This window comes from Pleurodeles waltl, chromosome 12 (assembly GCF_031143425.1).
Source record: "Pleurodeles waltl isolate 20211129_DDA chromosome 12, aPleWal1.hap1.20221129, whole genome shotgun sequence".
In the NCBI taxonomy this organism is placed as follows: domain Eukaryota; kingdom Metazoa; phylum Chordata; class Amphibia; order Caudata; family Salamandridae; genus Pleurodeles; species Pleurodeles waltl.
Window position 1 is genome coordinate 708,193,102 of NC_090451.1, and position 21,338 is coordinate 708,214,439.

At 54.8% G+C, this 21,338-nt stretch overlaps 2 protein-coding genes across 6 annotated transcripts in view; one reads left to right on the plus strand and one right to left on the minus strand.

Annotated features, from left to right (window-relative positions):
• Positions 1 to 1,811: 1,811 nt before the first annotated feature.
• LOC138267854 (serine/threonine-protein kinase SBK1-like) lies at positions 1,812 to 12,034 on the minus strand. 3 transcript variants are annotated; one of them, XR_011199883.1, is made up of 5 exons: positions 11,627 to 12,034; positions 10,786 to 10,951; positions 5,218 to 5,420; positions 3,512 to 4,392; positions 1,812 to 2,203 (listed from the first exon to the last, which is right to left on the minus strand). XR_011199883.1 is itself a non-coding variant. In XM_069217075.1 (4 exons), the coding sequence occupies exons 2-4, from the start codon at positions 10,943 to 10,945 to the stop codon at positions 3,694 to 3,696; spliced, it is 1,062 nt and encodes a 353-aa protein (XP_069073176.1). In that variant the 5' UTR covers positions 10,946 to 10,951; positions 11,627 to 12,034; the 3' UTR covers positions 2,518 to 3,693. The 3 variants fall into 3 exon arrangements, 2 of the variants coding, with proteins under 2 accessions (XP_069073176.1, XP_069073177.1); XM_069217075.1 differs by lacking the exon at positions 1,812 to 2,203 and having other exon boundaries at positions 2,518 to 4,392; XM_069217076.1 differs by lacking the exon at positions 1,812 to 2,203 and having other exon boundaries at positions 2,518 to 4,392; positions 11,618 to 12,034.
• Positions 12,035 to 16,938: 4,904 nt separating this feature from the next.
• The window catches only part of LOC138266937 (serine/threonine-protein kinase SBK1-like), a 29,915-nt gene continuing 25,515 nt past the window's right edge, over positions 16,939 to 21,338 (plus strand). For all 3 annotated transcript variants that reach the window (XM_069215722.1, XM_069215719.1, XM_069215720.1), the window contains exons 1-3: positions 16,939 to 17,152; positions 20,461 to 20,633; positions 20,751 to 20,953. In XM_069215722.1, the coding sequence (XP_069071823.1) occupies positions 20,465 to 20,633; positions 20,751 to 20,953 (372 nt within the window). In that variant the 5' untranslated portion in view covers positions 16,939 to 17,152; positions 20,461 to 20,464. The remainder of the gene's footprint in view (positions 17,153 to 20,460; positions 20,634 to 20,750; positions 20,954 to 21,338) is intronic.

The following is a 21,338-nucleotide window of genomic DNA, read 5'->3' on the forward strand; positions in this document are numbered from 1 at the left end:
TGCTATCTAACCCTTTGTTAGAGGAGAGTCGGAGGATGGCAGCCCGCTTTCTCTGAGGGACTCCGTGTACCTTACAGGCCCTCTCCAGAGCAGTGAACCACTTGTATATGTCATCGCCCACCTTGTAGGGGGAACAACCTTGTTTAAGTTTCTGGAGTCAAGAGTCCTTCGTGACCCAAGGCTCCCTGAAACTAAAGGTGCTGCCACCATGGGGTGCTAACCCCAACCTCTCTCGCTCCACTACCAAGTCCACCTTATCTAGACCCAACCGTTGCTACTGCAGCCTCAGCTTGGCATCCTCCTGTCTCAGTTGTCCGAGTTCCCTGTTTAGGGAATCTTCTCATGGATTTGAACAGTGGGTCCCTCAGATACTGAGGAGATGTGAGAGTGGGCAGAGTAAGATCTGTTTCTACCATTGGACACCCTTTCAACCAGCCATCTAGGGACAAAGGTGGACCTCCTGGTGTGACCCTCCCCCACCCACCCCCTTTTTTACACTGGTAACAGTGCTCCCAACAGGACTGTGGGTGTGCCTAGAGTTTCGCTGATCCTCCCTGGGTTCTTCCTGACCCACCTCAGTGGCTAAGTTTTCCTTCTCTAGCACTGGAGGGTCAGTCTACTTCTTCCTCATCCTCTCGCTGGCTACTCGCTTGTTCCTGGTCATCCTGGAGGAACAGGCCCAGAATTATTCTTACTGGGATTTCTCCCAGCTTTCAGCTTCCTCTGAGCACACATCCCCCTAAGTTCTTGGACGGTCAGGTTCTCATAAGGAGAATCCATGGCCTGAGGTGGGATCGTCGGGGTGGATGGGTGGTGTGTGGCTCAGCCTCCAGATCTTTGGATGTGGGGCTCAGCCTCTAGAACTTCAGGGATGGCATAGCCATCAGAACGTCATATGGGCCAAGCTGCCAGTGATTAAAGCGATGTAGGAAACGTGTCCCTGCTCATTCTCTGATACAGTAGACATGTTATTGCTTGAACATCAAATGCCAAATAGTCAGAGGTAGTCAGTCTCTGTTCGGGGAGAAATGAGGCAGCCAGGAGCTAGTGGGCCTAAACTGTAGTGGTTGACGGCTGTGAGAAAAGTGGAGTATGAGTTGTGAACTCAGCATGCAATAATGTCATTTATCTGTATAGGGTCCTTTCTCTTTAAATCAAACTCTAGCTCAGTTCTGGGTAGCTGTGGCACAGAGCAGCCAGGCTTAACTCAAAGGAAAACCATGATTGAAAAGTGTTTATCAGTTCCAAGAACAGTCAATAAGTGTAGGAAAGCAGACTCTTTTCAGCATGCTTACCACCCTCTTTTTGCCTGTTGTCAGTGTGTTTGGCTGTGTTCACTGGGATCCTGCTAGCCAGGACCCCAGTGAATATGCTCTCCCCCCTTCTAACTTGGTAACTTGTACCATTGTCACCCCACATTTGGCATACTGGTGCCCCCATGTATGTCCCTAGTATATGGTACCCAGGGCATTGGGGTACCAGGGGATCCCCATGGGCTGTAGCATGTATTATGCCACCCAGGGGGAGTCCATGCAAAGGGTTCTGCAGGCCTGCCTTTGCAGCCTGCGTGAAAGGGTGCATGCACACATCACCAGGTCACTATAAGTCACCCCAATGGCTGGCCCTTCTAGCCCAGTGAGCAACAATGTTGCAAACACCTGCTGGTACTGCTGGGATCAATGAAGTGATCAAAGACAAAGAAAGAAAAGCAGATTATATGTTCCTCCATCAGACATATGTTTTATTAAGTTTCCCCACAAACTGGCTTCACAAGGTTAATAACCCCCCCCCCCTCAGGTTTGAATGTGGGCGAGAGGAGAGAGTCCCACTCCAAGCCATGTGGCCCTGACTACGCAGAACTCTTGAAAGGTGCCAAGACATGTTGAAACTCCACACGCTGGGTCTGTGATCCACAACTCTGAAGCCATGTCAAGAGGTACCATCGTAGGCCTAGCATGCCACTGTGATGCACAACTCTTGGGAGGAGCCAGCTGGCCCAGTGTGATGTCATCTCTGACGCTCTTCTCGGAATCCTGCTACTGAATCTGCGAATGGCTGAGTCTTTGAAGCGCTCTTCTTGAATCGATGCAGCTTTATCTGTGCCCACTGCCACGGCCCGTCCTTCTCACAGCCCGTTGTATGTTCGGAGGCTTTGTGACCTCCATCTGCGGTGGACATCTGGAGCCACGTCCTCTGAGACCACCTGCAAGGACAGAAGATGTGCAAAGATGAATGTACCTTCATTACTTTGTGCTCATTCAGGAAGAATATGCCTGCCACCATTAACTATCGGAATGCTGAATGATAGCGCCCTCCATGGGTCAGTTCTGGTGTCCTCTGAATCTATGGTCAGTACTCACTGTGACGTCACACAATAATGCCCATCAAGCACATTGTTTCCTGAGCCCTCCCACTCCCAGCGAGCATGCTCTTATGCCATTAGTGACTTTATACATCGCTTTATTTCTGAGTTCATTGGCACCCACCCCTACGTGCCCTCGCCTTCCCTCAGTCTGGAGGTGGACAGTTATCTTTGACATTGCCCTCTAGAATGTGGGTCAGTGTTATACAGGTGGTGGGGCTGTATGTTCGACTATTACAAAAGTGCTCATTTACAACAGTTGTTGGTGTGTATGTGTTGTGATGAGCTTATGGTATTTGTAGCCAATGAAATTTGGTGGTGGGGAGAATTGTTCATGTGCAGAACGTTTATGATGTGTAGGCATACCATAGTTTTGAACAATGTGACCGGTTCCTGGCTGTGCCTGGCACATGTTGTATTTCTCATTACCTCTGATTAAAGAGATGGCTCATTGGCAAATTGTGTAAGAACTCATCTTTCAACCATTAGAACATCTAGGCAAAGAAGATGGGATTGTGGATGCCCCACACAGGGTGGTACTGTAGGCCTTTCTCTGATTTATCGATGCAGAGGGTGTAGCTTTCAGGGTAGCACAGTATTGCTGTGGTCAATCTCTGTAGGTTTTTGGTAGACTGAGTTTTCCTTGTAAGGACGTTATAATGATCAGCGGGTGGACGTGGAGCTGTAGGTGGCCGATGGGGGTCGATGACCACCTGAAGCTCCGCTGGCCCTGCCCATCCCATGGCACGGGCAGCTGAGGATGGTGACCACACTTTGTCGTGATCATGCCAAGAGCAGCCTAAGAGATGCGCAGTCATGATGACAGTTCAGAAGGGCCAGACTGAAGAACAAGCCTTCATGATGCATATGTTGGCTTCCCTAAGAGGAGGAAGGGGGCCCACAGTTTCAAGCCTTGACAGATGCCCAGCATCTGGCCAGTCTAAACAACCAGAATAGATGTGGTCAGCTTGCTCCTAGACTTCTGGATGGACCACCGGGAGCACTGGATTAATGAAGAAACCTAGGATATTCACACTGCCTCGTCATAGCAAAACATCTAAACATGGACATAGGTAAGATGATCTATTTCTGCCCCTCAGGTCCCCTTGTGAACTCTGCACCAATCAGGTCTCCACTGAATTGACTCACAGCTATGTCACGGATGCCCTGCTGTTGGTGTCGTGGCCCAGGGAGTGTTCACTGATGACATCAGCGAGACAGCTGCAGGAGCTGGGTGTTGATTGGTTATTTGGCTGCATGCTGGTGTTTTTAATCTTTAAAGGAAGGTTCTGGTTCCTGTTCAGCTTACCCTGTGCTCGGGGGGGGTCTCCTCACGTGAGTTCCACTTCTGCTCCCACGGAGAGCCAGGTGTGCTGCTGGGGGTACAGAGAACTGCCCTCCTGGGGCATCTGGGCAGCTTCGGGGTCTTCAGACATGGCCGGACTGCTGTCCTCCTCCGCGCTGCTCACACTGCCCACAGCGTTACTGGGCAGGCTGGCCACCTTCCACGGTGTGTCCAGGTACCTCCCAATGTCCTCCATGGGGAGCCGCCAGGCAGGGGAGAGGGCCAGGAGCCGGCTGAACATATGCCTAGCGGCTGGGGTCAGCCTCCTCCAGGAGCGAGGCATCCGGGCATCCTCGGCCCGGTCCTGCCACATCATGTAGGCCTTGAAGCCTCTGTCCGTGGCCAGCGCCTGGCCCCAGGGGAAGTGCCCGGTGAGGATGGTAAAGAGCAGCACCCCGAAGGCCCATATATCCAGGCTGGGGTCCATTGCCAGGACCTGGGTCCTCTTGAGCTGGCAGTATTCGGGGGCCATGTAGGGGATGATCCTTGACGCACAGGCCACCAGGTACCCCTCTACCCGCGTGAGTCCGAAGTCCGCCAGCCTCACGCCATGGCACTCCTGGTCCATCAGCAGCACGTTGTCCGGCTTCACGTCCCGGTGCACCAGCGAGCGGTCATGCATGTACTCCAACGCACTGGCCAGCTGCCTGGCCACCCGCTTCACCTTCTCCTCCGCCATGCCAACCTGTGCCAAGGAGAGAAGCACAGTTACACGAGATGGCTGATGGTGGAAGCCAAGAGTTGGGGGGGGGGGCAAAGATAGGGGTAGCCCCTGCACAGAGGACCTCTGTGTCACCTTCAGGTCTGAATCCTGCCCCCGCTGAGGGCAACAGGGCAAGGTGGCTGGTCAAATGGACTGTGCGACTCCGACATGTCCACCACCACCGGGCAAAAATACAAGCATATAGCTATGCTAAGCTTTGTGGCAAGGGAAATGGGCTACACTGGATTATAGTGCTAAAAAACCTTTTAATTGATGCTGTATCTTTTACTAGGAAATTCCCTGCTTATTTTTAGGCAAAAATAACACAATTGTAACGCAAAATTATTGCTTTGGGTCTACATGCGACACTTTGTTTTGAGACCGAAGGGAGCCCCTGATTAATGCATGCATTATAAATGTGATAGCAGGGTAACAATCCATGGCTGTTGCCTGGGAACACAAATCGCTACGCCATGGAACGCTTCCCTTGCGCAGTCAGGCAATGCACCGACTTGAGCTACCTTGCCTTACATCATATCTATAAGTCAATTCAAAACCATGCATAGTGGCTTTACGTGGATTCATAGCTATGGGTGAGGTTTGCGCCGCGGCTGCCTCAGAGAAGTGACGCAAGCTTCTAAAAAATATGCCTCTTTTAATATGGCTGTCAAGTCTCATTGCAGGGAAAGGTGAATTTGCGCTACTAAACCCCTTTTTAGAACTCCTGTAGACACTCTAGAGTTTCACTTGAGTTTCCACCAAAACAAGAGTCCTAGTTGTAGTAACAGACACTGAGGCTGGCCCTACCTGAGGCTGCAGGCAGGAGTGGAGGTCCCCGTCGACGGCCAGCTCCTGCACTATCACATAGTGGTAGGGAGTGTGGCAGGACAGCCTGTAGGTGCTGATGATGGAGGGGTGAGACGACAGTAGCAGGGAGATGCACAGCTCCCGCAGGAAGGCCTTCCTCTTGATCCGATTCTTCCTCAGTAGCTTCAGAGCCATCATTGTACCTGCAGGAGGAAGGGGAAACACTTCAGAGCTTGGCTACAACTTCCAGGCCTGTGACCCCTTCCCCAGTCTCAATGGGGGAAAAGAGCACTCTTCAGAACTTGTCTACCTGTACCATGCCTCAGCCCCCAGCTTCTAGCCTCTGCCTCCAGCTGCTGGACTCTGGAGGAGGAAGGGAGCACCGTCACCACACATCTACTCCCAGCAATCCCTAAGGAGGAAAGGGGTCACCCCCACAACCACCACACCTCTACTAGCATCATCCCCTGAGGAGGAAGGGGCACCATCACCACACCTCTACTCCTGGCATCCACTGGAGGAGGAAGGCGCCACCACACCTGTTTCCAGCATCCCTGGAGGAGGAAGAGGGCACCACCACAACATCTTTATACGCAGCATTCCTGGAGGAAGAATGGGGCACCACCACAACTCTCAGTATCCCTGGATGAGGAAGGGTACACCATCACCACACCCCTACTCCTAGCATCCTTCGCAGGAGGAACAAGGCACCACCACACCTCTGCTGTCAGCCTCCCTGGAGGAGCAAGAAGGCACCACCACTGCATCTCTACTCAAAGCATCCCTGAGGAGGAAGAGGGCACCACCACACCACTACTTCTAGCACCCCTGGAGGAGAAAGGAGACATATCCGTACCTCTACTCCCAGCAACCCTGGTGGAGGAAGAAGGCGCCACCACACCTCTGCTGTCAGCCTCCCTGGAGGAGCAAGAAAGCACCACCACTGCACCTTTACTCACAGCATCCCTGAGGAGGAAAGGGGTCACCCCCACAACCCCCACACCTCTACTAGCATCATCCCCTGAGGAGGGAGGGGGCACCATCACCACTTCTCTACTCCTGGCATCCCCTGGAGGAGGAAGGCGCCACCACACCTCTGTTCCCAGCATCCCTGGAGGAGGAAGAGGGCACTACTACAGCACCTAAGTTCGTAGCATCCCTGGAGGAGAAGGGGGCACCACCACAACATCTCTATACGCAGCATTCACCATCACCACACCCCTACTCCTAGCATCCTCTGGAGGAGGAACAAGGCACCACCACACCTCTGCTGTCAGCCTCCCTGGAGGAGCAAGAAGGCACCACCACTGCATCACTACTCGCAGCATCCTTGAGGAGGAAGAGGGCACCACTACTCCCAGCACTCCTGGAGGAGAAAGGAGACACCCATACCTCTACTCCCAGCAACCCTGGTGGAGCAAGAAGGCGCCACCACTGCACCTTTTACTCACAGCATCCCTGAGGAGGAAAGGGGTCACCCCGCAACCCCTACACCTCTACTAGCCTCATCCCCTGAGGAGGAAGGGGGCACCATCACCACACCTCTACTCCTGGCATCCCCTGGAGGAGGAAGGCACTGCCACACCTCTGTTCCCAGCATCCCTGGAGGAGGAAGGGGGCACTACCACAACACTACTCCCAGCACCCCTGGAGGAGAAAGGAGACATATCCATACCTCTTCTCCCAGCAACCCTGGTGGAGGAAGAAGGTGCCACCACACCTCTACTCCCAGCATCTTGGTAGGAGGAAGAAGACGTCACCACACTTCTACTCCCAGCATCTCTGTAGGAGGAAGAAGGCGCCACCACACCTCTACTCCCAGCATCTCTGTAGGAGGAAGAAGGTGCCACCACAGGCGGAAGAAGGTGCCACCACACCTCTACTCCCAGCATCTCTGTAGGAGGAAGAAGGTGCCACCACACCTCTACTCCCAGCATCTCTGTAGTAGGAAGAAGGTGCCACCACACCTCTACTCCCAGCATCCCTGTAGGGGGAAGAAGGTGCTACAACACCTCTACTCCAAGAATCCCTGGAGGAAGGGGCCACCGGCTCCATCACACGTGTTCTCCCAGCATCCCTGGAGGAGGAAGGGACACCACACGTCTACTCCCATCATCCCTGGAGGAGGAAGAGGGCACTGCTACCACCATACCTCTACTCGCAGCACCCTTGGAGGGGGAAGGGGCACCACCACACGTCTACTCCAAGCATCCCTAGAGGAGGAAGGGATACCACCACCACCACACCTCTATTGGCAGCCCCCTTGGAGGACGAAAGGGGTATCACCACACTTCTACTCTCAACATCCTGGAGGAGGGAGGGGCACCACTGCTCCCAGCATCCCTAGAAGAGGAAGGGATACCACCACCACCACAACTCTATTGACAGCCCCCTTGGAGGAAGAAAGGGGCACCAACACATTTCTACTCCCAACATCCTGGAGGAGGGGGGGACACCACTCCTCCCAGCATCCATGGAGGATGAAGGGGCGCCACCACCACACATTTACTCCCAGCTTCCCTTGAGGAAAAAGGAGACACTACCACACTTCTACTCCCAGCATCCCTGAGGAGGTAGAGGGCACCCCCACACCACTACTCCCAGCACCCCTGGAGGAGAAAATAGACCCCTCTACCACCAAACCTCTGCTCGCAGCAACCATGGAGCAGGAAGGGACACCACCACACCTCTACTGGCAGCATCCCTGGAGGAGGCAGAAGAAGGTGCCACCACACCTTTACTCCCAGCATCCCTGGAGTAATGGGCCACCACCACACCTCTACTTCCAGCATCCTTGGTGGAGGAAGGGGCACCACCACCACTCCTCTACTTCCAGCATCCTTGGTGGAGGAAGGGGCACCACCACCACACCTCTAGCCCCAGCAATCCCTAAGGATGAAAGGGGTCATCCCCACCACCACCACACCCCTACTAGCATCATTCCCTGAGGAGAAAGGGGGCACCACCACCACACCTCTACTCCTGGCATCTCCTGCAGGAGGAGGAAGGTGCCACCACACCTCTGCTTCCAGCATCCCTGGAGGAGGAAGAGGGCACCACTACAACATCTCTATATGCAGCATTCCTGGAGGAAGAATGGGGCACCACCACACCACAACTCTCAGTATCCCTGGATGAGGAAGGGTACACCATCACCACACCCCTACTCTTAGCATCCTCTGGAGGAGGAACAAGGCACCGCCACACCTCTGCTGTCAGCCTCCCTGGAGGAGCAAGAAGGCACCACCACTGCATCTCTACTTGCAGCATCCCGGAGGAGGAAGAGGGCACCACCACACCACTACTCCCAGCATCCCTGAAGGAGGAAGAAGGTGCTACCACACCTGTACTCCAAGCATCCCTGGAGGAGGAAGGGACACCACACGTCTACTCCCATCATCCCTGGAGGAGGAAGAGGGCACTGCTACCACCATACCTCTACTCACAGCACCCTTGGAGGGGGAAGGGGCACCACCACACATCTACTCCAAGCATCCCTAGAGGAGGAAGGGATACCACCACCAACACCACACCTCTATTGGCAGCCCCCTTGGAGGAGGAAAGGGGCGTCACCACACTTCTACTCTCAACATCCTGGAGGAGGGAGGGACACCACTGCTCCCAGCATCCCTGGAGGAGGAAGGGATACCACCACCACCACACATCTACTCCCAGCATCCCTGAGGAGGTAGAGGGCACCCCCACACCACTACTCCCAGCACCCCTGGAGGAGAAAATAGACCCCTCTACCACCATACCTCTGCTCGCAGCAACCCTGGAGCAGGAAGAGGCACCACCACACCTCTACTGGCAGCATCCCTGGAGGAGGAAGGGACACCACCACACCTCTACTCCCAGCATCCCTGGAGGAGGCGGAAGAAGGTGCCACCACACCTCTACTCCCAGCATCCCTGGAGTAATGGGCCACCACCACACCTCTACTTCCAGCATCCTTGGTGGAGGAAGGGGCACCACCACCACTCCTCTACTTCCAGCATCCTTGGTGGAGGAAGGGGCACCACCACCACACCTCTACCCCCAGCAATCCCTAAGGAGGAAAGGGGTCATCCCCACCACCACCACACCCCTACTAGCATCATTCCCTGAGGAGAAAGGGGGCACCACGACCACACCTCTACTCCTGGCATCTCCTGCAGGAGGAGGAAGGTGCCACCACACCTCTGCTTCCAGCATCCCTGGAGGAGGAAGAGGGCACCACTACAACATCTCTATACGCAGCATTCCTGGAGGAAGAATGGGGCACCACCACAACACAACTCTCAGTATCCCTGGATGAGGAAGGGTACACCATCACCACACCCCTACTCCTAGCATCCTCTGGAGGAGGAACAAGGCACCGCCACACCTCTGCTTCTCAGCCTCCCTGGAGGAGCAAGAAGGCACCACCACTGCATCTCTACTTGCAGCATCCCTGAGGAGGAAGAGGGCACCACCACACCACTACTCCCAGCATCCCTGAAGGAGGAAGAAGGTGCTACCACACCTGTACTCCAATTATCCCTGGAGGAGGAAGGGACACCACACGTCTATTCCCATCATCCCTGGAGGAGGAAGAGGGCACTGCTACCACCATACCTCTACTCGCAGCACCCTTGGAGGGGGAAGGGGCACCACCACACATCTACTCCTAGCATCCCTAGAGGAGGAAGGGATACCACCACCAACACCACACCTCTATTGGCAGCCCCCTTGGAGGAGGAAAGGGGCGTCACCACACTTCTACTCTCAACATCCTGGAGGAGGGAGGGGCACCACTGCTCCCAGCATCCCTGGAGGAGGAAGGGATACCACCACCACCACACATTTACTCCCAGAATCCCTTGAGGAAAAAGGAGACACCGCCACACTTTTACTCACAGCATCCCTGGAGGAGGAAGGGGCACCACCACCACACCTCTACTCCCAGCATCCCTGAGGAGGTAGAGGGCGCCCCCACACCACTACTCCCAGCACCCCTGGAGGAGAAAAGAGACACCTCTACCACCATACCTCTGCTCGCAGCATCCCTGGAGCAGGAAGAGGCACCCCCACACCTCTACTGGCAGCATCCCTGGAGGAGAAAGGGGCGCCACCACCACACCTCTACTCCCAGCACCCCTGAGGAGGTAGAGGGCACCCCCACACCACTACTCCCAGCACCCCTGAGGAGGTAGAGGGCACCAACACACCACTACTGGCAGCATCCCTGGAGGAGGAAGGGACACCACCACACCTCTACTGGCAGCATCCCTGGAGGAGGAAGGGGCACCACCACACCTCCAATCCCGGCTTGCCTGGAGGAGGGAGGGGCACACTTAGAGCTTGGGTCCCACCCAGTGTGGCCTCCCTATTGTGCACCTGTAAGTAGTTTCTGCGTCTCGCAGTTCTTGGCTCACCTCTAGAGGGCGCTATTGCTGCGTGATGCCCCCGCTGGAAGCAGTGATTGAAGTTTGCATGGACAGTTGCAGGATAAAAGCAGGCACGAAGGATCACTGGCAGCCATACGGAGCATCGCTGCGGATGAACAGTTAAATGAATACCCCGGGCCCCAGTGTGAGGCGCACTTACCAGACTCCCGGTGCCTGGCGCGCACCACCTTCCCGAAGGTGCCCTGGCCCAGCTTCTGGTCCACCTCGAAGCGCTGCCCGATGTCCACCATCTCCGTGGTCCGGGCGATGACGATCATCAGCTCCTTCAGGAGGGACCCCGTGTCATGGGGCGGGTCCATGGCGCCCTAGGGCAAAAAACACGCGTCATCAGGGGCATCAAAGTGTCAAGGGGACTCGGTCAGTACTTCTCGCCCCCTGCAGGCTGGCGCCCAGCCCTTCCAACCCGTACCCCCCCGCCTGCTAGGCTGGCACAGTGTCCTAACCAGAGGACACCAGGTTGTGCCACTTCAGCCAGGGGGGTCGGATAGGGAGGGAGGACCACCTTTCTTGCAGGGAGGCCCCAGCATGCGGCCTGGAGAGAGTGGTATTCAGGACTGACGGGAAGGCCTCCCTCTGGTTTCCTAGTAGGAAACTCTGGTTGTGCCAGGCGAAAATATAGAGAGCGCGAAAGAAAACGAAAAATATAAACACCAAAGTGAGAAAGAGAGACAGGACATTGAATAAGGAAGGAATAACTGAGGGAGAGAAATAGAAACCAGAAGAATAAAAATGGTACTTGGAGGCGGTGAAGAAAGACTGCGAGAAATAAAACAGAGACAAGGAGACGTGAAGGAACCGAAGGACCCAAACGAAAGAAAACAGTGAGTGGAGGAAAAAGAGACTTAGAGGAGAGGAAAGGTAGGGGGCGTGGGAGAAAGACAAGAAGGGATGGGAGAAGAAGGGAATAAACTCACGAGGAGAGGAGATAAAGCAGGCGAGTGCGACAGAAGGCTGAACGGGGGAGAGTTTACCTTACTTACGTCTCGGTGGGGGAGTCCTCAAGGTCCGTCAGCGGGGTCCTCTCTTCGGTCTGGTCAGCTCCCCTCCGGTAGCAGAGACCCCTCTTATGGTCAGGGAGAAGCAGGGCCCCCTCGAGGCCCGTCAGCACCCCTCAGGCGGAGTCAGGGACCCCCCTTAGGATCTGGCAGCTGCAGGGACCCCTCTCAGGATGGTCCGCACCCCTCAGGCGTTGTCGGGGACCCCTCTCAGTCAGCACCTCTAGGCGGTGGCAGCAGGGAGCCCTCCCGGTCAGCAGCACCCCTCAAACAGTTCCGTCCACGGTTTCTGGGGCGCAGAGCTCCAGACGGGGGCTGCGGCTGTACTTGTACCTGAGGCCCCGGCGCTTGCAGAGGTGGGCCTCTCTGATTGGAGAGTTTATGTGATCACCTTGCGACATTGGGGGGTGTTAATGAGATTAGGCTGACCCTCCTCGGGCCTCCCTCCATCCAGCTCGAGGGCATGAGGCCTCGGGTGTCCAAGGAGCTGTGAAGTGCTGAGCCCGGTGCCTGTCCCAGCCCAGCAGGAAGGTGTAAATTCACACCCCATGGGGGGCTTGAGCAAGCGCCGGCGGGCACGAGAGCCATCCAGGGGCAGCAGAACTGACCCCTGGGGTGGAATGAGGGCCCCAGGGCCTGTCCCTTCAGGGGAGATGAAATCACGACTGTCAGGGTTGACCCGAGCCAGCTATGGTAGGTGCAGGCCAGCTGGGGGTGTACGGGCCCCTGCCCCTGCACGGGGGGAGGGGGGATTCTTACTCGTGCAGAGTGGGGCCCAGGTGACCCGAGTAGGGGTCAAACTTTTCATCAGGACACCGCACGAGTTCTCTTCCACGATCGAATCAAAACTCACCTAGCGCCTTGAAAGAGACAAGATGCGCTCGGCAGACACTGCAAGGCCTGGGATGCTCAGGGAACTACGTCCCACATGAGGGGCATTGGTGGCATGCCCTTGTAGTTTATTTAGCAGCTTCAGTAGCACCGCTTATACCTCTAGGTGGTTTCTAGGCGCTGAGGAAGACTTATTACCAGTATACCAGGAACAACCCGGGGACGTGAGTCTGGTTCCAGGGACAACACAGAGGCCGTAACAATCTTTCCCACTTATCTGACTTTTAAACGCATTAATTTTTCATATTTATGATAATATTTTAGTCCGAGGTCGGGTGGTGATCTCACGTGAGATAAGGAATATGGGTGACAGAATGCCCAAGATCACACAAGCGATCAAGGCTTTTGGCATCAAAACTAGCGGGAAGGGTGATATCGCTCATCTCTGCAGCCGGGGCGGCTCCCAGTGTGCCCCCTCCGCCCCCATCATCTCTCTCCTGCTGAGGAGGTGATAACGTCTGCCCATCTCTGCTGCGCCAGGTACGGGGGAGGATGAAGAGGGGTGGGCGGGGGGACTGTGGAGTGTTCTCTCTCCCTCCCTGTGAGGGGAGCCGGGCACCCCCATGTCCGTCCATCTCTACTGTGCCAGGTGTGCAGGCCCAGGTACAGAGCATGATGAGGGGAGGGGGTGTCTGACCACTGTATCACGAGAGCCCCCCCAAAATGGGTCTGACCTCTAAGTAAATGTCTCCACTCCAGACCCACATCACAGAGGAGCACACGGGGTGTCAGAGGGGCGCAGGGAACATGCGGAGAGAGGCCATGTCACCCGCCTCACACAGCACAGGGTCACGAGGGGTGCCAATCTTGGGGGGGGGGGGGGGTCCTTAATTTGTATGTGGAAGCTGTTTATTGATGCAAGATACAGAAACAAACCAACAGAGGGCCCGGGGGCACAGAATCACCAACCCTCGGTGGGCACCAATGAAACTAGAAGATGGTTCTGGGTGAAGAACATTTGAATGGGGATTAATGCCTTTTACATTGATGGGGTCTCTTCCTTAAACCCCCAACCTATTCCTGGCGGTGTGGCCCCGTTCCAAGCCTGGGTGACCGGACAGGCCCCTTCTCCTGCGAGGCTGTAGGGTGCCACCCGCTCCCCAAGGCGGACAGGCTCTGAGTTGTCACCCCCAGTGCTGAATGTACCTGAGAGACGACCCCAGTGACTGAAATGAAAATGTCCGTCTCCTCCTGCCCCCTGAGGTCAACCCCAGAGTCTGCCCAGCAGCCTTCAGTGCGCTCTCGGGCGGGGCAGCGGTGGCCAGACCTGGGCAGAAAAGGACTGCCTTGGGCAGGGGAGAGAGAGGCCTGGGTAGAGTGGGGCAGAGTGAGGCAGTCCAGGGCAGAGTGAGGCTAGGCAGTGCGGCTGGGCAGAGTGAGGATGGGCAGAGCCTGGCAGCCCTTGGCAGAGCGTCAGCTTCGGATCGCTGTCAGTAGTGAGCATTAAGTGAACAGTCAGGTGGTTTCACAAATAACGAATGTTTTAGGGGTGGATAAAGTGAGAACAACAACTAAATAACGGGGCATCAATGGGTGGGGGTTCATCCTTGCGGGCGGCACGTGCTCTTACACACCAGCAGGGCCGGGGCGGCTTCACGGGCCCATTAGAGCAAGTGATGGCAGGTGCTTGGGAGCTGAGCACTGCTAGGCGCTACACAATAGATACAGACGAGCGGAGGGGGGCGGACAGTGCTCGAGGGGCCCCACAAAATCTGCATGTCTATAACTCTAATGAGGAGACGTTTACTCACTCATTCACGTCACCGCTTGTAAGTGACCCCTCTCCACCACAGAACATTACCCCCCGGGGAGCGCGTAGGAAGTGGTTCCCAGTGCAAAGCTCCCTGCGGGGGCTCTTGCGGAAGGCGCTATACTGAGGCTCCTCACGGGGCACCTGTAAACTGTGCCCCCAGATTAGATTTGTCATATAAAGTTATTTTGTGAAGATTTAAACCCGATCTTATATTTTCTGCAGACTCTACTCTTCCTGTGAACTTGAGCTTAGAGTCTGTTTTACACAACGAATTAATGATCCGTGGATCCGAAAGACCACTGGATCCTGGCGTTCTTTCCTTATAGATTGTGTGATATTAGGCAGATGCGTGTATGTGGCAGAGCCTCTGCTTCTGTCCACAGCGCCTAGAAACGGGTTAGCGCTCTGTGCTGTGGGAAACCTTGACGTCACTCAGTCCTTTCCAGTGACAGCCTGGCAGCGCCCCTACTGGGAGGAGGAGCTGTGCCTTATTTCTCGAAGAAATACCACCCCGAAGAGGAGGAGGCCCTGGGGCTGAACCCTCTAGATCTGGGGTGCCCAGATTGCGGCTTCATGGTGCGAGTCCTGGACGATAGTTAGCGCTAGGAAGATGGATCCGCCTCAAGGCACTTTGACCCATTCTGCTTTCCTCGCAGTCTTTCTTTTGTTTTCGTCACCTCTGGCTGCCAGCACTTCTAATGTCACTCTTACCCAGAGGTCTTCAAACTGGGGGGCGGGCCTGAAGTGATCCCGGGGGGAGGCCCCAGACTCTGGCCAAAATAAATATTATACAGATAACAGGCCTTTATTTTAAGCAGAAGCATGTTATTGTAGTTTTAAAAAACTAACACTACTTAACTGCAATGTTTAAATAGGTTTAGACACATTTAAACATTGCCATGTTTATAAAAATAATTGTGAAAAATTCTGAAGGGGTGGGCAATGATTTTTATTTTTCAACTGGGGGGGGGGGGGGGGGGGGGGCGCGGCATTAAAAAGTTTGGAGACCTCTGCAGTGAGTCTAACCGGTGCTGCCGGTGCTCACACGTGGCGTCAGTGGGAGCAGGACGCCGGCGGCGAGGCCAGAAACAGAATGGGCAGAGCTGTGGCCAGAGTGTAGGCTGACAGCAGCATAGGTTGCCCCACTCAGACACAAGGAGATATGTGTTTCTTTCATATCGAGTTTATTTTCTAGCAACCGTTAGTGCAGCAGGTGCAGTGGCTCCTAGGCCTAGAGCTCTGACTGGCCACTGAACCCTGATAGTTGCTACATTTTACCTTCCTTGCATGCACTAGGCCCCTGACCTTGCTTCGCTTCTCAGTTAAATAAGATTTGCCCTACAGGTTCTTGGTCACTGTGGCACAAGCAGCGACCACCCCTGTCACTTCCAAACCAGCGCCCTGAAGCCCAGCACTGGGAGCTGGTTCGTGTAAAAAGATAGGACCGTTCTTCTGTGTTCTGGTCACAAAATCCTGCAGCAGTGAAGTGATGAACCAGAGGACAGAGCCCCCAGAAATGTACACAGGGGGCCGGTAAACAGATCACTGAGGGAGCGACTTCCTTTAGGATCATGTCTACTGCATGAACACTGCTCCTCAGTGACGGGTGCGGTGCTCAATGCGTTTACACTGCTTCTCAGTGACGGGTGCAGTACTCACTGCATCCACCCTGCTCCCCAGTGACGGGTGCAGTGCTCACTGCATCTACCCTGCTCCCTGCCGTAAGGTCTAGAGCTGCGGGGTTTGAGCCTCGGAACCAGGTTCGAGTCTCAGCGTCAGCTCAACACCCTGTGATTCTGGGCAAGTCACCAAAAATGAGTGCGTCCTTGTGTAATGTGGCACACGGTGACAGGTGCTCTGGGCAGCGCTCCAGTAGCTTCGAGTGGACTTCGCGTTATATAAAAAGTGCAGAAATAAAAATGCGCTCACACTGAGGTCCCCCCTGAAACTCTGCCTCTGGTCACGTCATTCCCAGGTTGGGGGGGGGGGGGGCACTACTGCACTTCATGCTTTAGTTTCACCACAGTCCGGGCGGCCTCTTGGTAAGACCCACACCCAAGACAAACCTTTCAGTTTCACCCCAGGTCCCCCCTCTTCGCCTTTGCTGGATGGGGAATAATTGTAGTTTTTTGGGCAGCTGTTGAAGGGAACAGAACCTGCCTTGCCTAATAACACTGAACCTACATATCCACCCCCCCCCCCCCACCCCAACCCCAATATCCTACCCGAGCACGGACTTTCCAGCTCTTTTCACCTTTTATTCTAACAATGGAGTTTGCTTCACCTTCTGGAAAAAATTAACAATAATAAATAAATGCATGAAACGAAAAGAGGGGAAAGGGGCGCTGCAGGTGTTGGGGCGCTCGGCGGCCCCTCCCCGCGGGATGTAGGTATCCTGTGGGGGCCCAGTGCACCAGGCCTTGCATTCAGGCCCCCGTGGAGTGGGATTACAGGTCTGACCCCCGCCCCGCGCTGTTCTCACCCCCGCCAGGCCCATTCATGGGGTAATGGGGGGCACTCGGAGAGGGGGCCTCTCATTGGCTGGTCTCTCCAGTGCGCCAACCTGCGCCACTTGTCTCGGGGGCGGGGGGCGTGGCTGCCCAGGTAGAAGTAAGACCCCTTCTGTCATGAAGGACAGATGAAGACACCACAGGACAGGCCTGACCAGAGACTGCCCAGGGCGCCACAGGGCAGCGCCTGCTGGACCACAGGCCCCGAGGATACCCCAAGACCACCGGCTGCCAGCACCGAGGAGGCCCCTGGGTGCCTGACCATCATCGTGACCAGGGGAACACAAGCGTCGGCCACAGTTTGGTGAAGTTGCCGCATCCACCCGAGGTCGCGAGGACCAGGACAGCCCCTTGGAGGTAAGAGCGCATCCCTGGCCACCTATCTTCGTCTCCTGTGCCCGGATGGGTACATTGTGCACGTCTGGGGTGTGCCCCACACTGCAAAGGAAGCGTGGGAAGGAACTTTGTAGGTATCTTTAGCTTCTAAGTGGATGGGGAGCGGGTTAGATCTCCCCCCACCTCAAGTAGGCCCCCCAGGTGCGTCCTCAGCCCAGGATAAAGTCTGCAGGTGAGGCAGTGTTTACAGGGGCTCTGGCGCCGCCCTGTGCCCCCCGCGAGAACGCATAGCTTCTTCCTATCGGAGACCCCGGCTTCTCTCACTCGCAGCTCTTTGCACCATGGGCTCGACGGTGCAACAGGTGCAGTAGCACTGGGTTACAGTGGCGCCTGGGGCCCGCTGCTCCTCACTTATCGATGGTTGTAGCCCTTGGGAGCCATGTCACGACGCTAATTGCACCCCAAGCTCCTTCCACCAATCACTCTTTTTTATTTTGACCTTTCACCTCTTTGCATCAATTACCTCTGTTCACACTTCCCACCTAGTACTTGCACCCGACGCCCCCTGCATCCTCACTTCACAGACCGCCCTCCTCGCGCACTCTGTGTTCAGACCATGCTACCACCTAACCCAGCTTCTTTCACTCCCCAGCGCCTACACTTGTGCAGTCTCTTCTGGGAGCTGTGTGCGCTCCGGGGTTTCCTCCAGTGACTCAGCAAGAGCGCCGCGAGGCAACGAACGCCATAGACTTGAAACATTGAAATGGCGACGTCCCCTATCCCCGCCTTTCTTAATCTACGTTATTTCCTGAAAGGGGAACATCTGTCCTTTGTGAGAACAGAACATAGTGGGTTTCATTGACTAAGTTATTGTGTGACTCGGGCGAAGCCAGCGCTACTCACTCCAGTCAGGCCGAGCAATGGCCCCTCCTAAGGGGCTAGGATTCTAAAGTAATTCCATACTTTCCAAGGCCATGTACTCATTATTTCTTGATAAAAATCAATCTTGGCTGGTCACATGTCTGGCGCATACCAGGAAGTGTCACTGAGGTGTTCCCTCAGTCTGCGACCTGTAAGGAGGTGTCATTGGGGTGTTCCCCAAGTTTGGGGCTTTTGCTGGGCTCTCTGCTTTTGGTATTAGCTCGGTCTGGGGCTTGTAAGGGAGTGTTACTGAGGTGTACCTTAGTCTGGGGCCTGTAAGGACGTTTCACGCAGGTATTCCCTGAGTCAATGACCTGTAAGGAGGTGACACTGAGGTGTTCCCTTAGTCTCTGGCCTGTAAGGAGGTGTAATTGGGGTGTTCCCCAAGTTTGGGGCTTTTGATGGGCTCTCTGCTTTGGTTTTAGCTCGGTCTGAGGCTTGTAAGGGTGTGTCACTGAGATGTACCTTAGTCTGGGGCCTGTAAGGATGTTTCATGCAGTTATTCCCAGAGTCTCTGGCCTGTAAGGAGGTAACACCACAGGTAATTTGGTGGTCTGGGGTCTGTATGCACGTGCCACGCAGATATTCCCCCAGTATCTGGCCTGTAAAGAGACTTCACCAGGGTGTTCCCTCTGTCTGGAGCCTGTAAGGGGGTGTCACAGGAGTGTTCCCCCAGTCTGGGGCCTGTAAGGAGATGTCATGGATGTGTTCCCCCAGTCTGTGGCCTGTAAAGATATGTTGTGGCGGTGTTCCCTCTGTCTGGGGCCTGTAAGGAGGTGTCACAGGACTGTTCCTTCATTATGGGGCCTGTAATAAGGTGTCACTGGGATGTTCCCTCAGTCTGGGGTCTGTAAGGAGGTGCCACAGGACTGTTCCCTCATTATGGGGTCCGTAAGGATATGTCATAGGGGTGTTCCCTCTGTCTGGGGCCTGTAAGGAGGTGTCACAGGACTGTTCCCTCATTATGGGGCCTGTAAGGAGATGTCATGGAGGTGTTCCCTTAGTATGGGGCCTGTAAGGAGGTGACACGACCTTACAAGCCTCCTCAGTCTGGGGCCTGTAAGGAGATGCCATTGAGGTGTTCCCTCTGTCTGGGGCCTGTAAGGAGGTGTCACAGAGGTGTTCCCTTATTATGGGGCCTGTAAGGTGGTGTCACCGGGGTGTTCCCTCAGTCTGGGGTCTGTAAGGAGGTGTCACTGGGGTGTTCCCTTAGTATGGGTCCTGTATGGAGGTGTTCCCTTAGTGTGGGGCCCGTAAGGAGGTGTCACCGGGGTGTTCCCTCAGTCTGGGGCCTTTCAGGAGGTGTCACAGAGGTGTTCCCTTAGTATGGGTCCTGTAAGGAGGTGTCACAGAGGTGTTCCCTTAGTATGGGGCCTGTAAGGTGGTGTCACCGGGGTGCTCCCTCGGTCTGGGGCCTGTCAGGAGGTGTCACCAGGGTGTTCCCTTAGTATGGGGCCTGTAAGGTGGTGTCACCGGGGTGCTCCCTCGGTCTGGGGCCTGTCAGGTGTCACCAGGGTGTTCCCTTAGTGTGGGGCCTGTAAGGTGGTGTCACCGGGGTGCTCCCTCAGTCTGGGGCCTGTAAGGAGGTGTCACCAGGGTGTTCCTTCAGTCTGGTGCCTCTGACCGGCTCCCTGCTTTGATATTACCTTCCGGTTACTACCGCTCAGGCTGTAAGTAGCTATGTAGGGCCCCGTTGCCTCCGCCTTGTACCTGTGAGGCTGCCTGTACCTCACCCCGATGCCTGTGAGACAACCTCTGCTGCAGTCGTGCCTCCGAGCCAGACCCCTTTAATATTCCTGCTCCCAGTCATGAGTTCTGCCCCAAAGTGAGTCCTCCTGCCTTGTAGCTAATGTTTGTATACAGGAAGCAATGTCTGGCGGAGGTTACCAAATCTAATACATTCCCAACCATATCCGGCAGAGCCCTTCTTTGGGGGGTTATTTAAATAACTTTAAAGGGCACTTTGCTCCCCAATAAGGTCGTAGACCTTGATAGCACTTTTATCCTTTCACAGGTCTTCACCGAACTAAAAAAACAAACAAACATTAAAAGTGGTAGAAACATATTTATGCTGATTTGACTGTGAGGTGAGAAGGAGATATTTTGGTCCTTAGCATATTGTCCCATAAATTCTTACATAACGTTATTTCTGTTTTCGATATCAGTAGAACAATCGATTGCATCTGGTGTCACCTTACCTATTGTTGCTACTGCCAATGCTCCTTTGAATGTTTTTGCTCTCCATAGTGTAAGAAGGGTCACCAGGGCTGCTCAGGTTCCTAGGGTTGAAGGGAGGGTGAAAAGGAATTCCCCATTGTTTGCATACACCTTATGAATGGTAGAGAAGCTCTGTCAGTGCCTTTGCCTTGTTGGTACATCACTCACTGAGTGCTTGCTTCTCTCTACAGCAGGATGGACCTCCCAGAACCATCAGTGTCCACAAAGCGGTTCCTGACCGACCTGTTGTCCCTGACCTCTGAGCATCTGGCCACCATGGACACCCTGGAACACTTCGATGTCCTCGGTGAGCTGGGTCGTGGCACATACGGGCAAGTGGTACTTGCCAAGCACCGTTGGACAGGTAAGTCATAAGCTTGGCCTGCCCGCAGCTATGGCACCACATGAAGTAACAACTTTGGCTATACCAACTCTGATAAGGGTACCATTGCATTTACTAGTGTTTCTTGGCTTTCAACAGGTGCTGGTGTTGCCCTGAAGCTGCTGTCCAAGGTTCGCGTCCAGCAACAGGCCTTCCTCCTCGAGTTCAGCATGTCTCTGCTCCTCAGTGCCCACCCCAACATCATCAACACCCTCATTGCATCCTGGCAGACCTCAACCCACTTTGTGTTCGCCCAGGAAGTGGCACCTGCTGGGAGTCTGCATTCTCTTCTAGTACCCAAGGTACGTAAGCCTCAGAGGGACACCGTGGGGTGTTACTGGCACGCGGCACATCCTCACTTCCTACGCGCCTCTTTGCTTCTCTCCATATTTCTATTTCTGTTGCTTGCACCTGCCCACTTGGGTCAGTCACAATCTTTTGGAATCTTGATTGGGAAATTTGTGATCTATCTGCTTCTGAGTCCTTTGTTATGGTCTGAGTTGTGAGTACGGTACTCACACAGCCGCCGAGTAGACCAACAGGTCACCATAATGTCTGCGCGAGACCACGCCTGTGCTCAGAGTTACAACAAATGCACAGTTCAGGCTCACGGAAAATGGTTCATTTGGCATTAGATATGTTTCACGTTAACAAGGTTGTAATCACCATTGGCAATTCACCCATATT

What these genes read in the sequence shown, in the direction of transcription:
- LOC138267854 (XM_069217075.1), bottom strand. Translation starts at nt 10,945, where the DNA reads ATGGACCCGCCCCATGACACGGGGTCCCTCCTGAAGGAGCTGATGATC. An exon ending in CGCCAGGCACCGGGAGTCTG is followed by an intron (nt 5,421 to 10,785) that starts GTAAGTGCGCCT and finishes TTCCTCCTGCAG; the next exon opens with GTACAATGATGGCTCTGAAG. An exon ending in ACTCCTGCCTGCAGCCTCAG is followed by an intron (nt 4,393 to 5,217) that starts GTAGGGCCAGCC and finishes TCCTTGGCACAG; the next exon opens with GTTGGCATGGCGGAGGAGAA.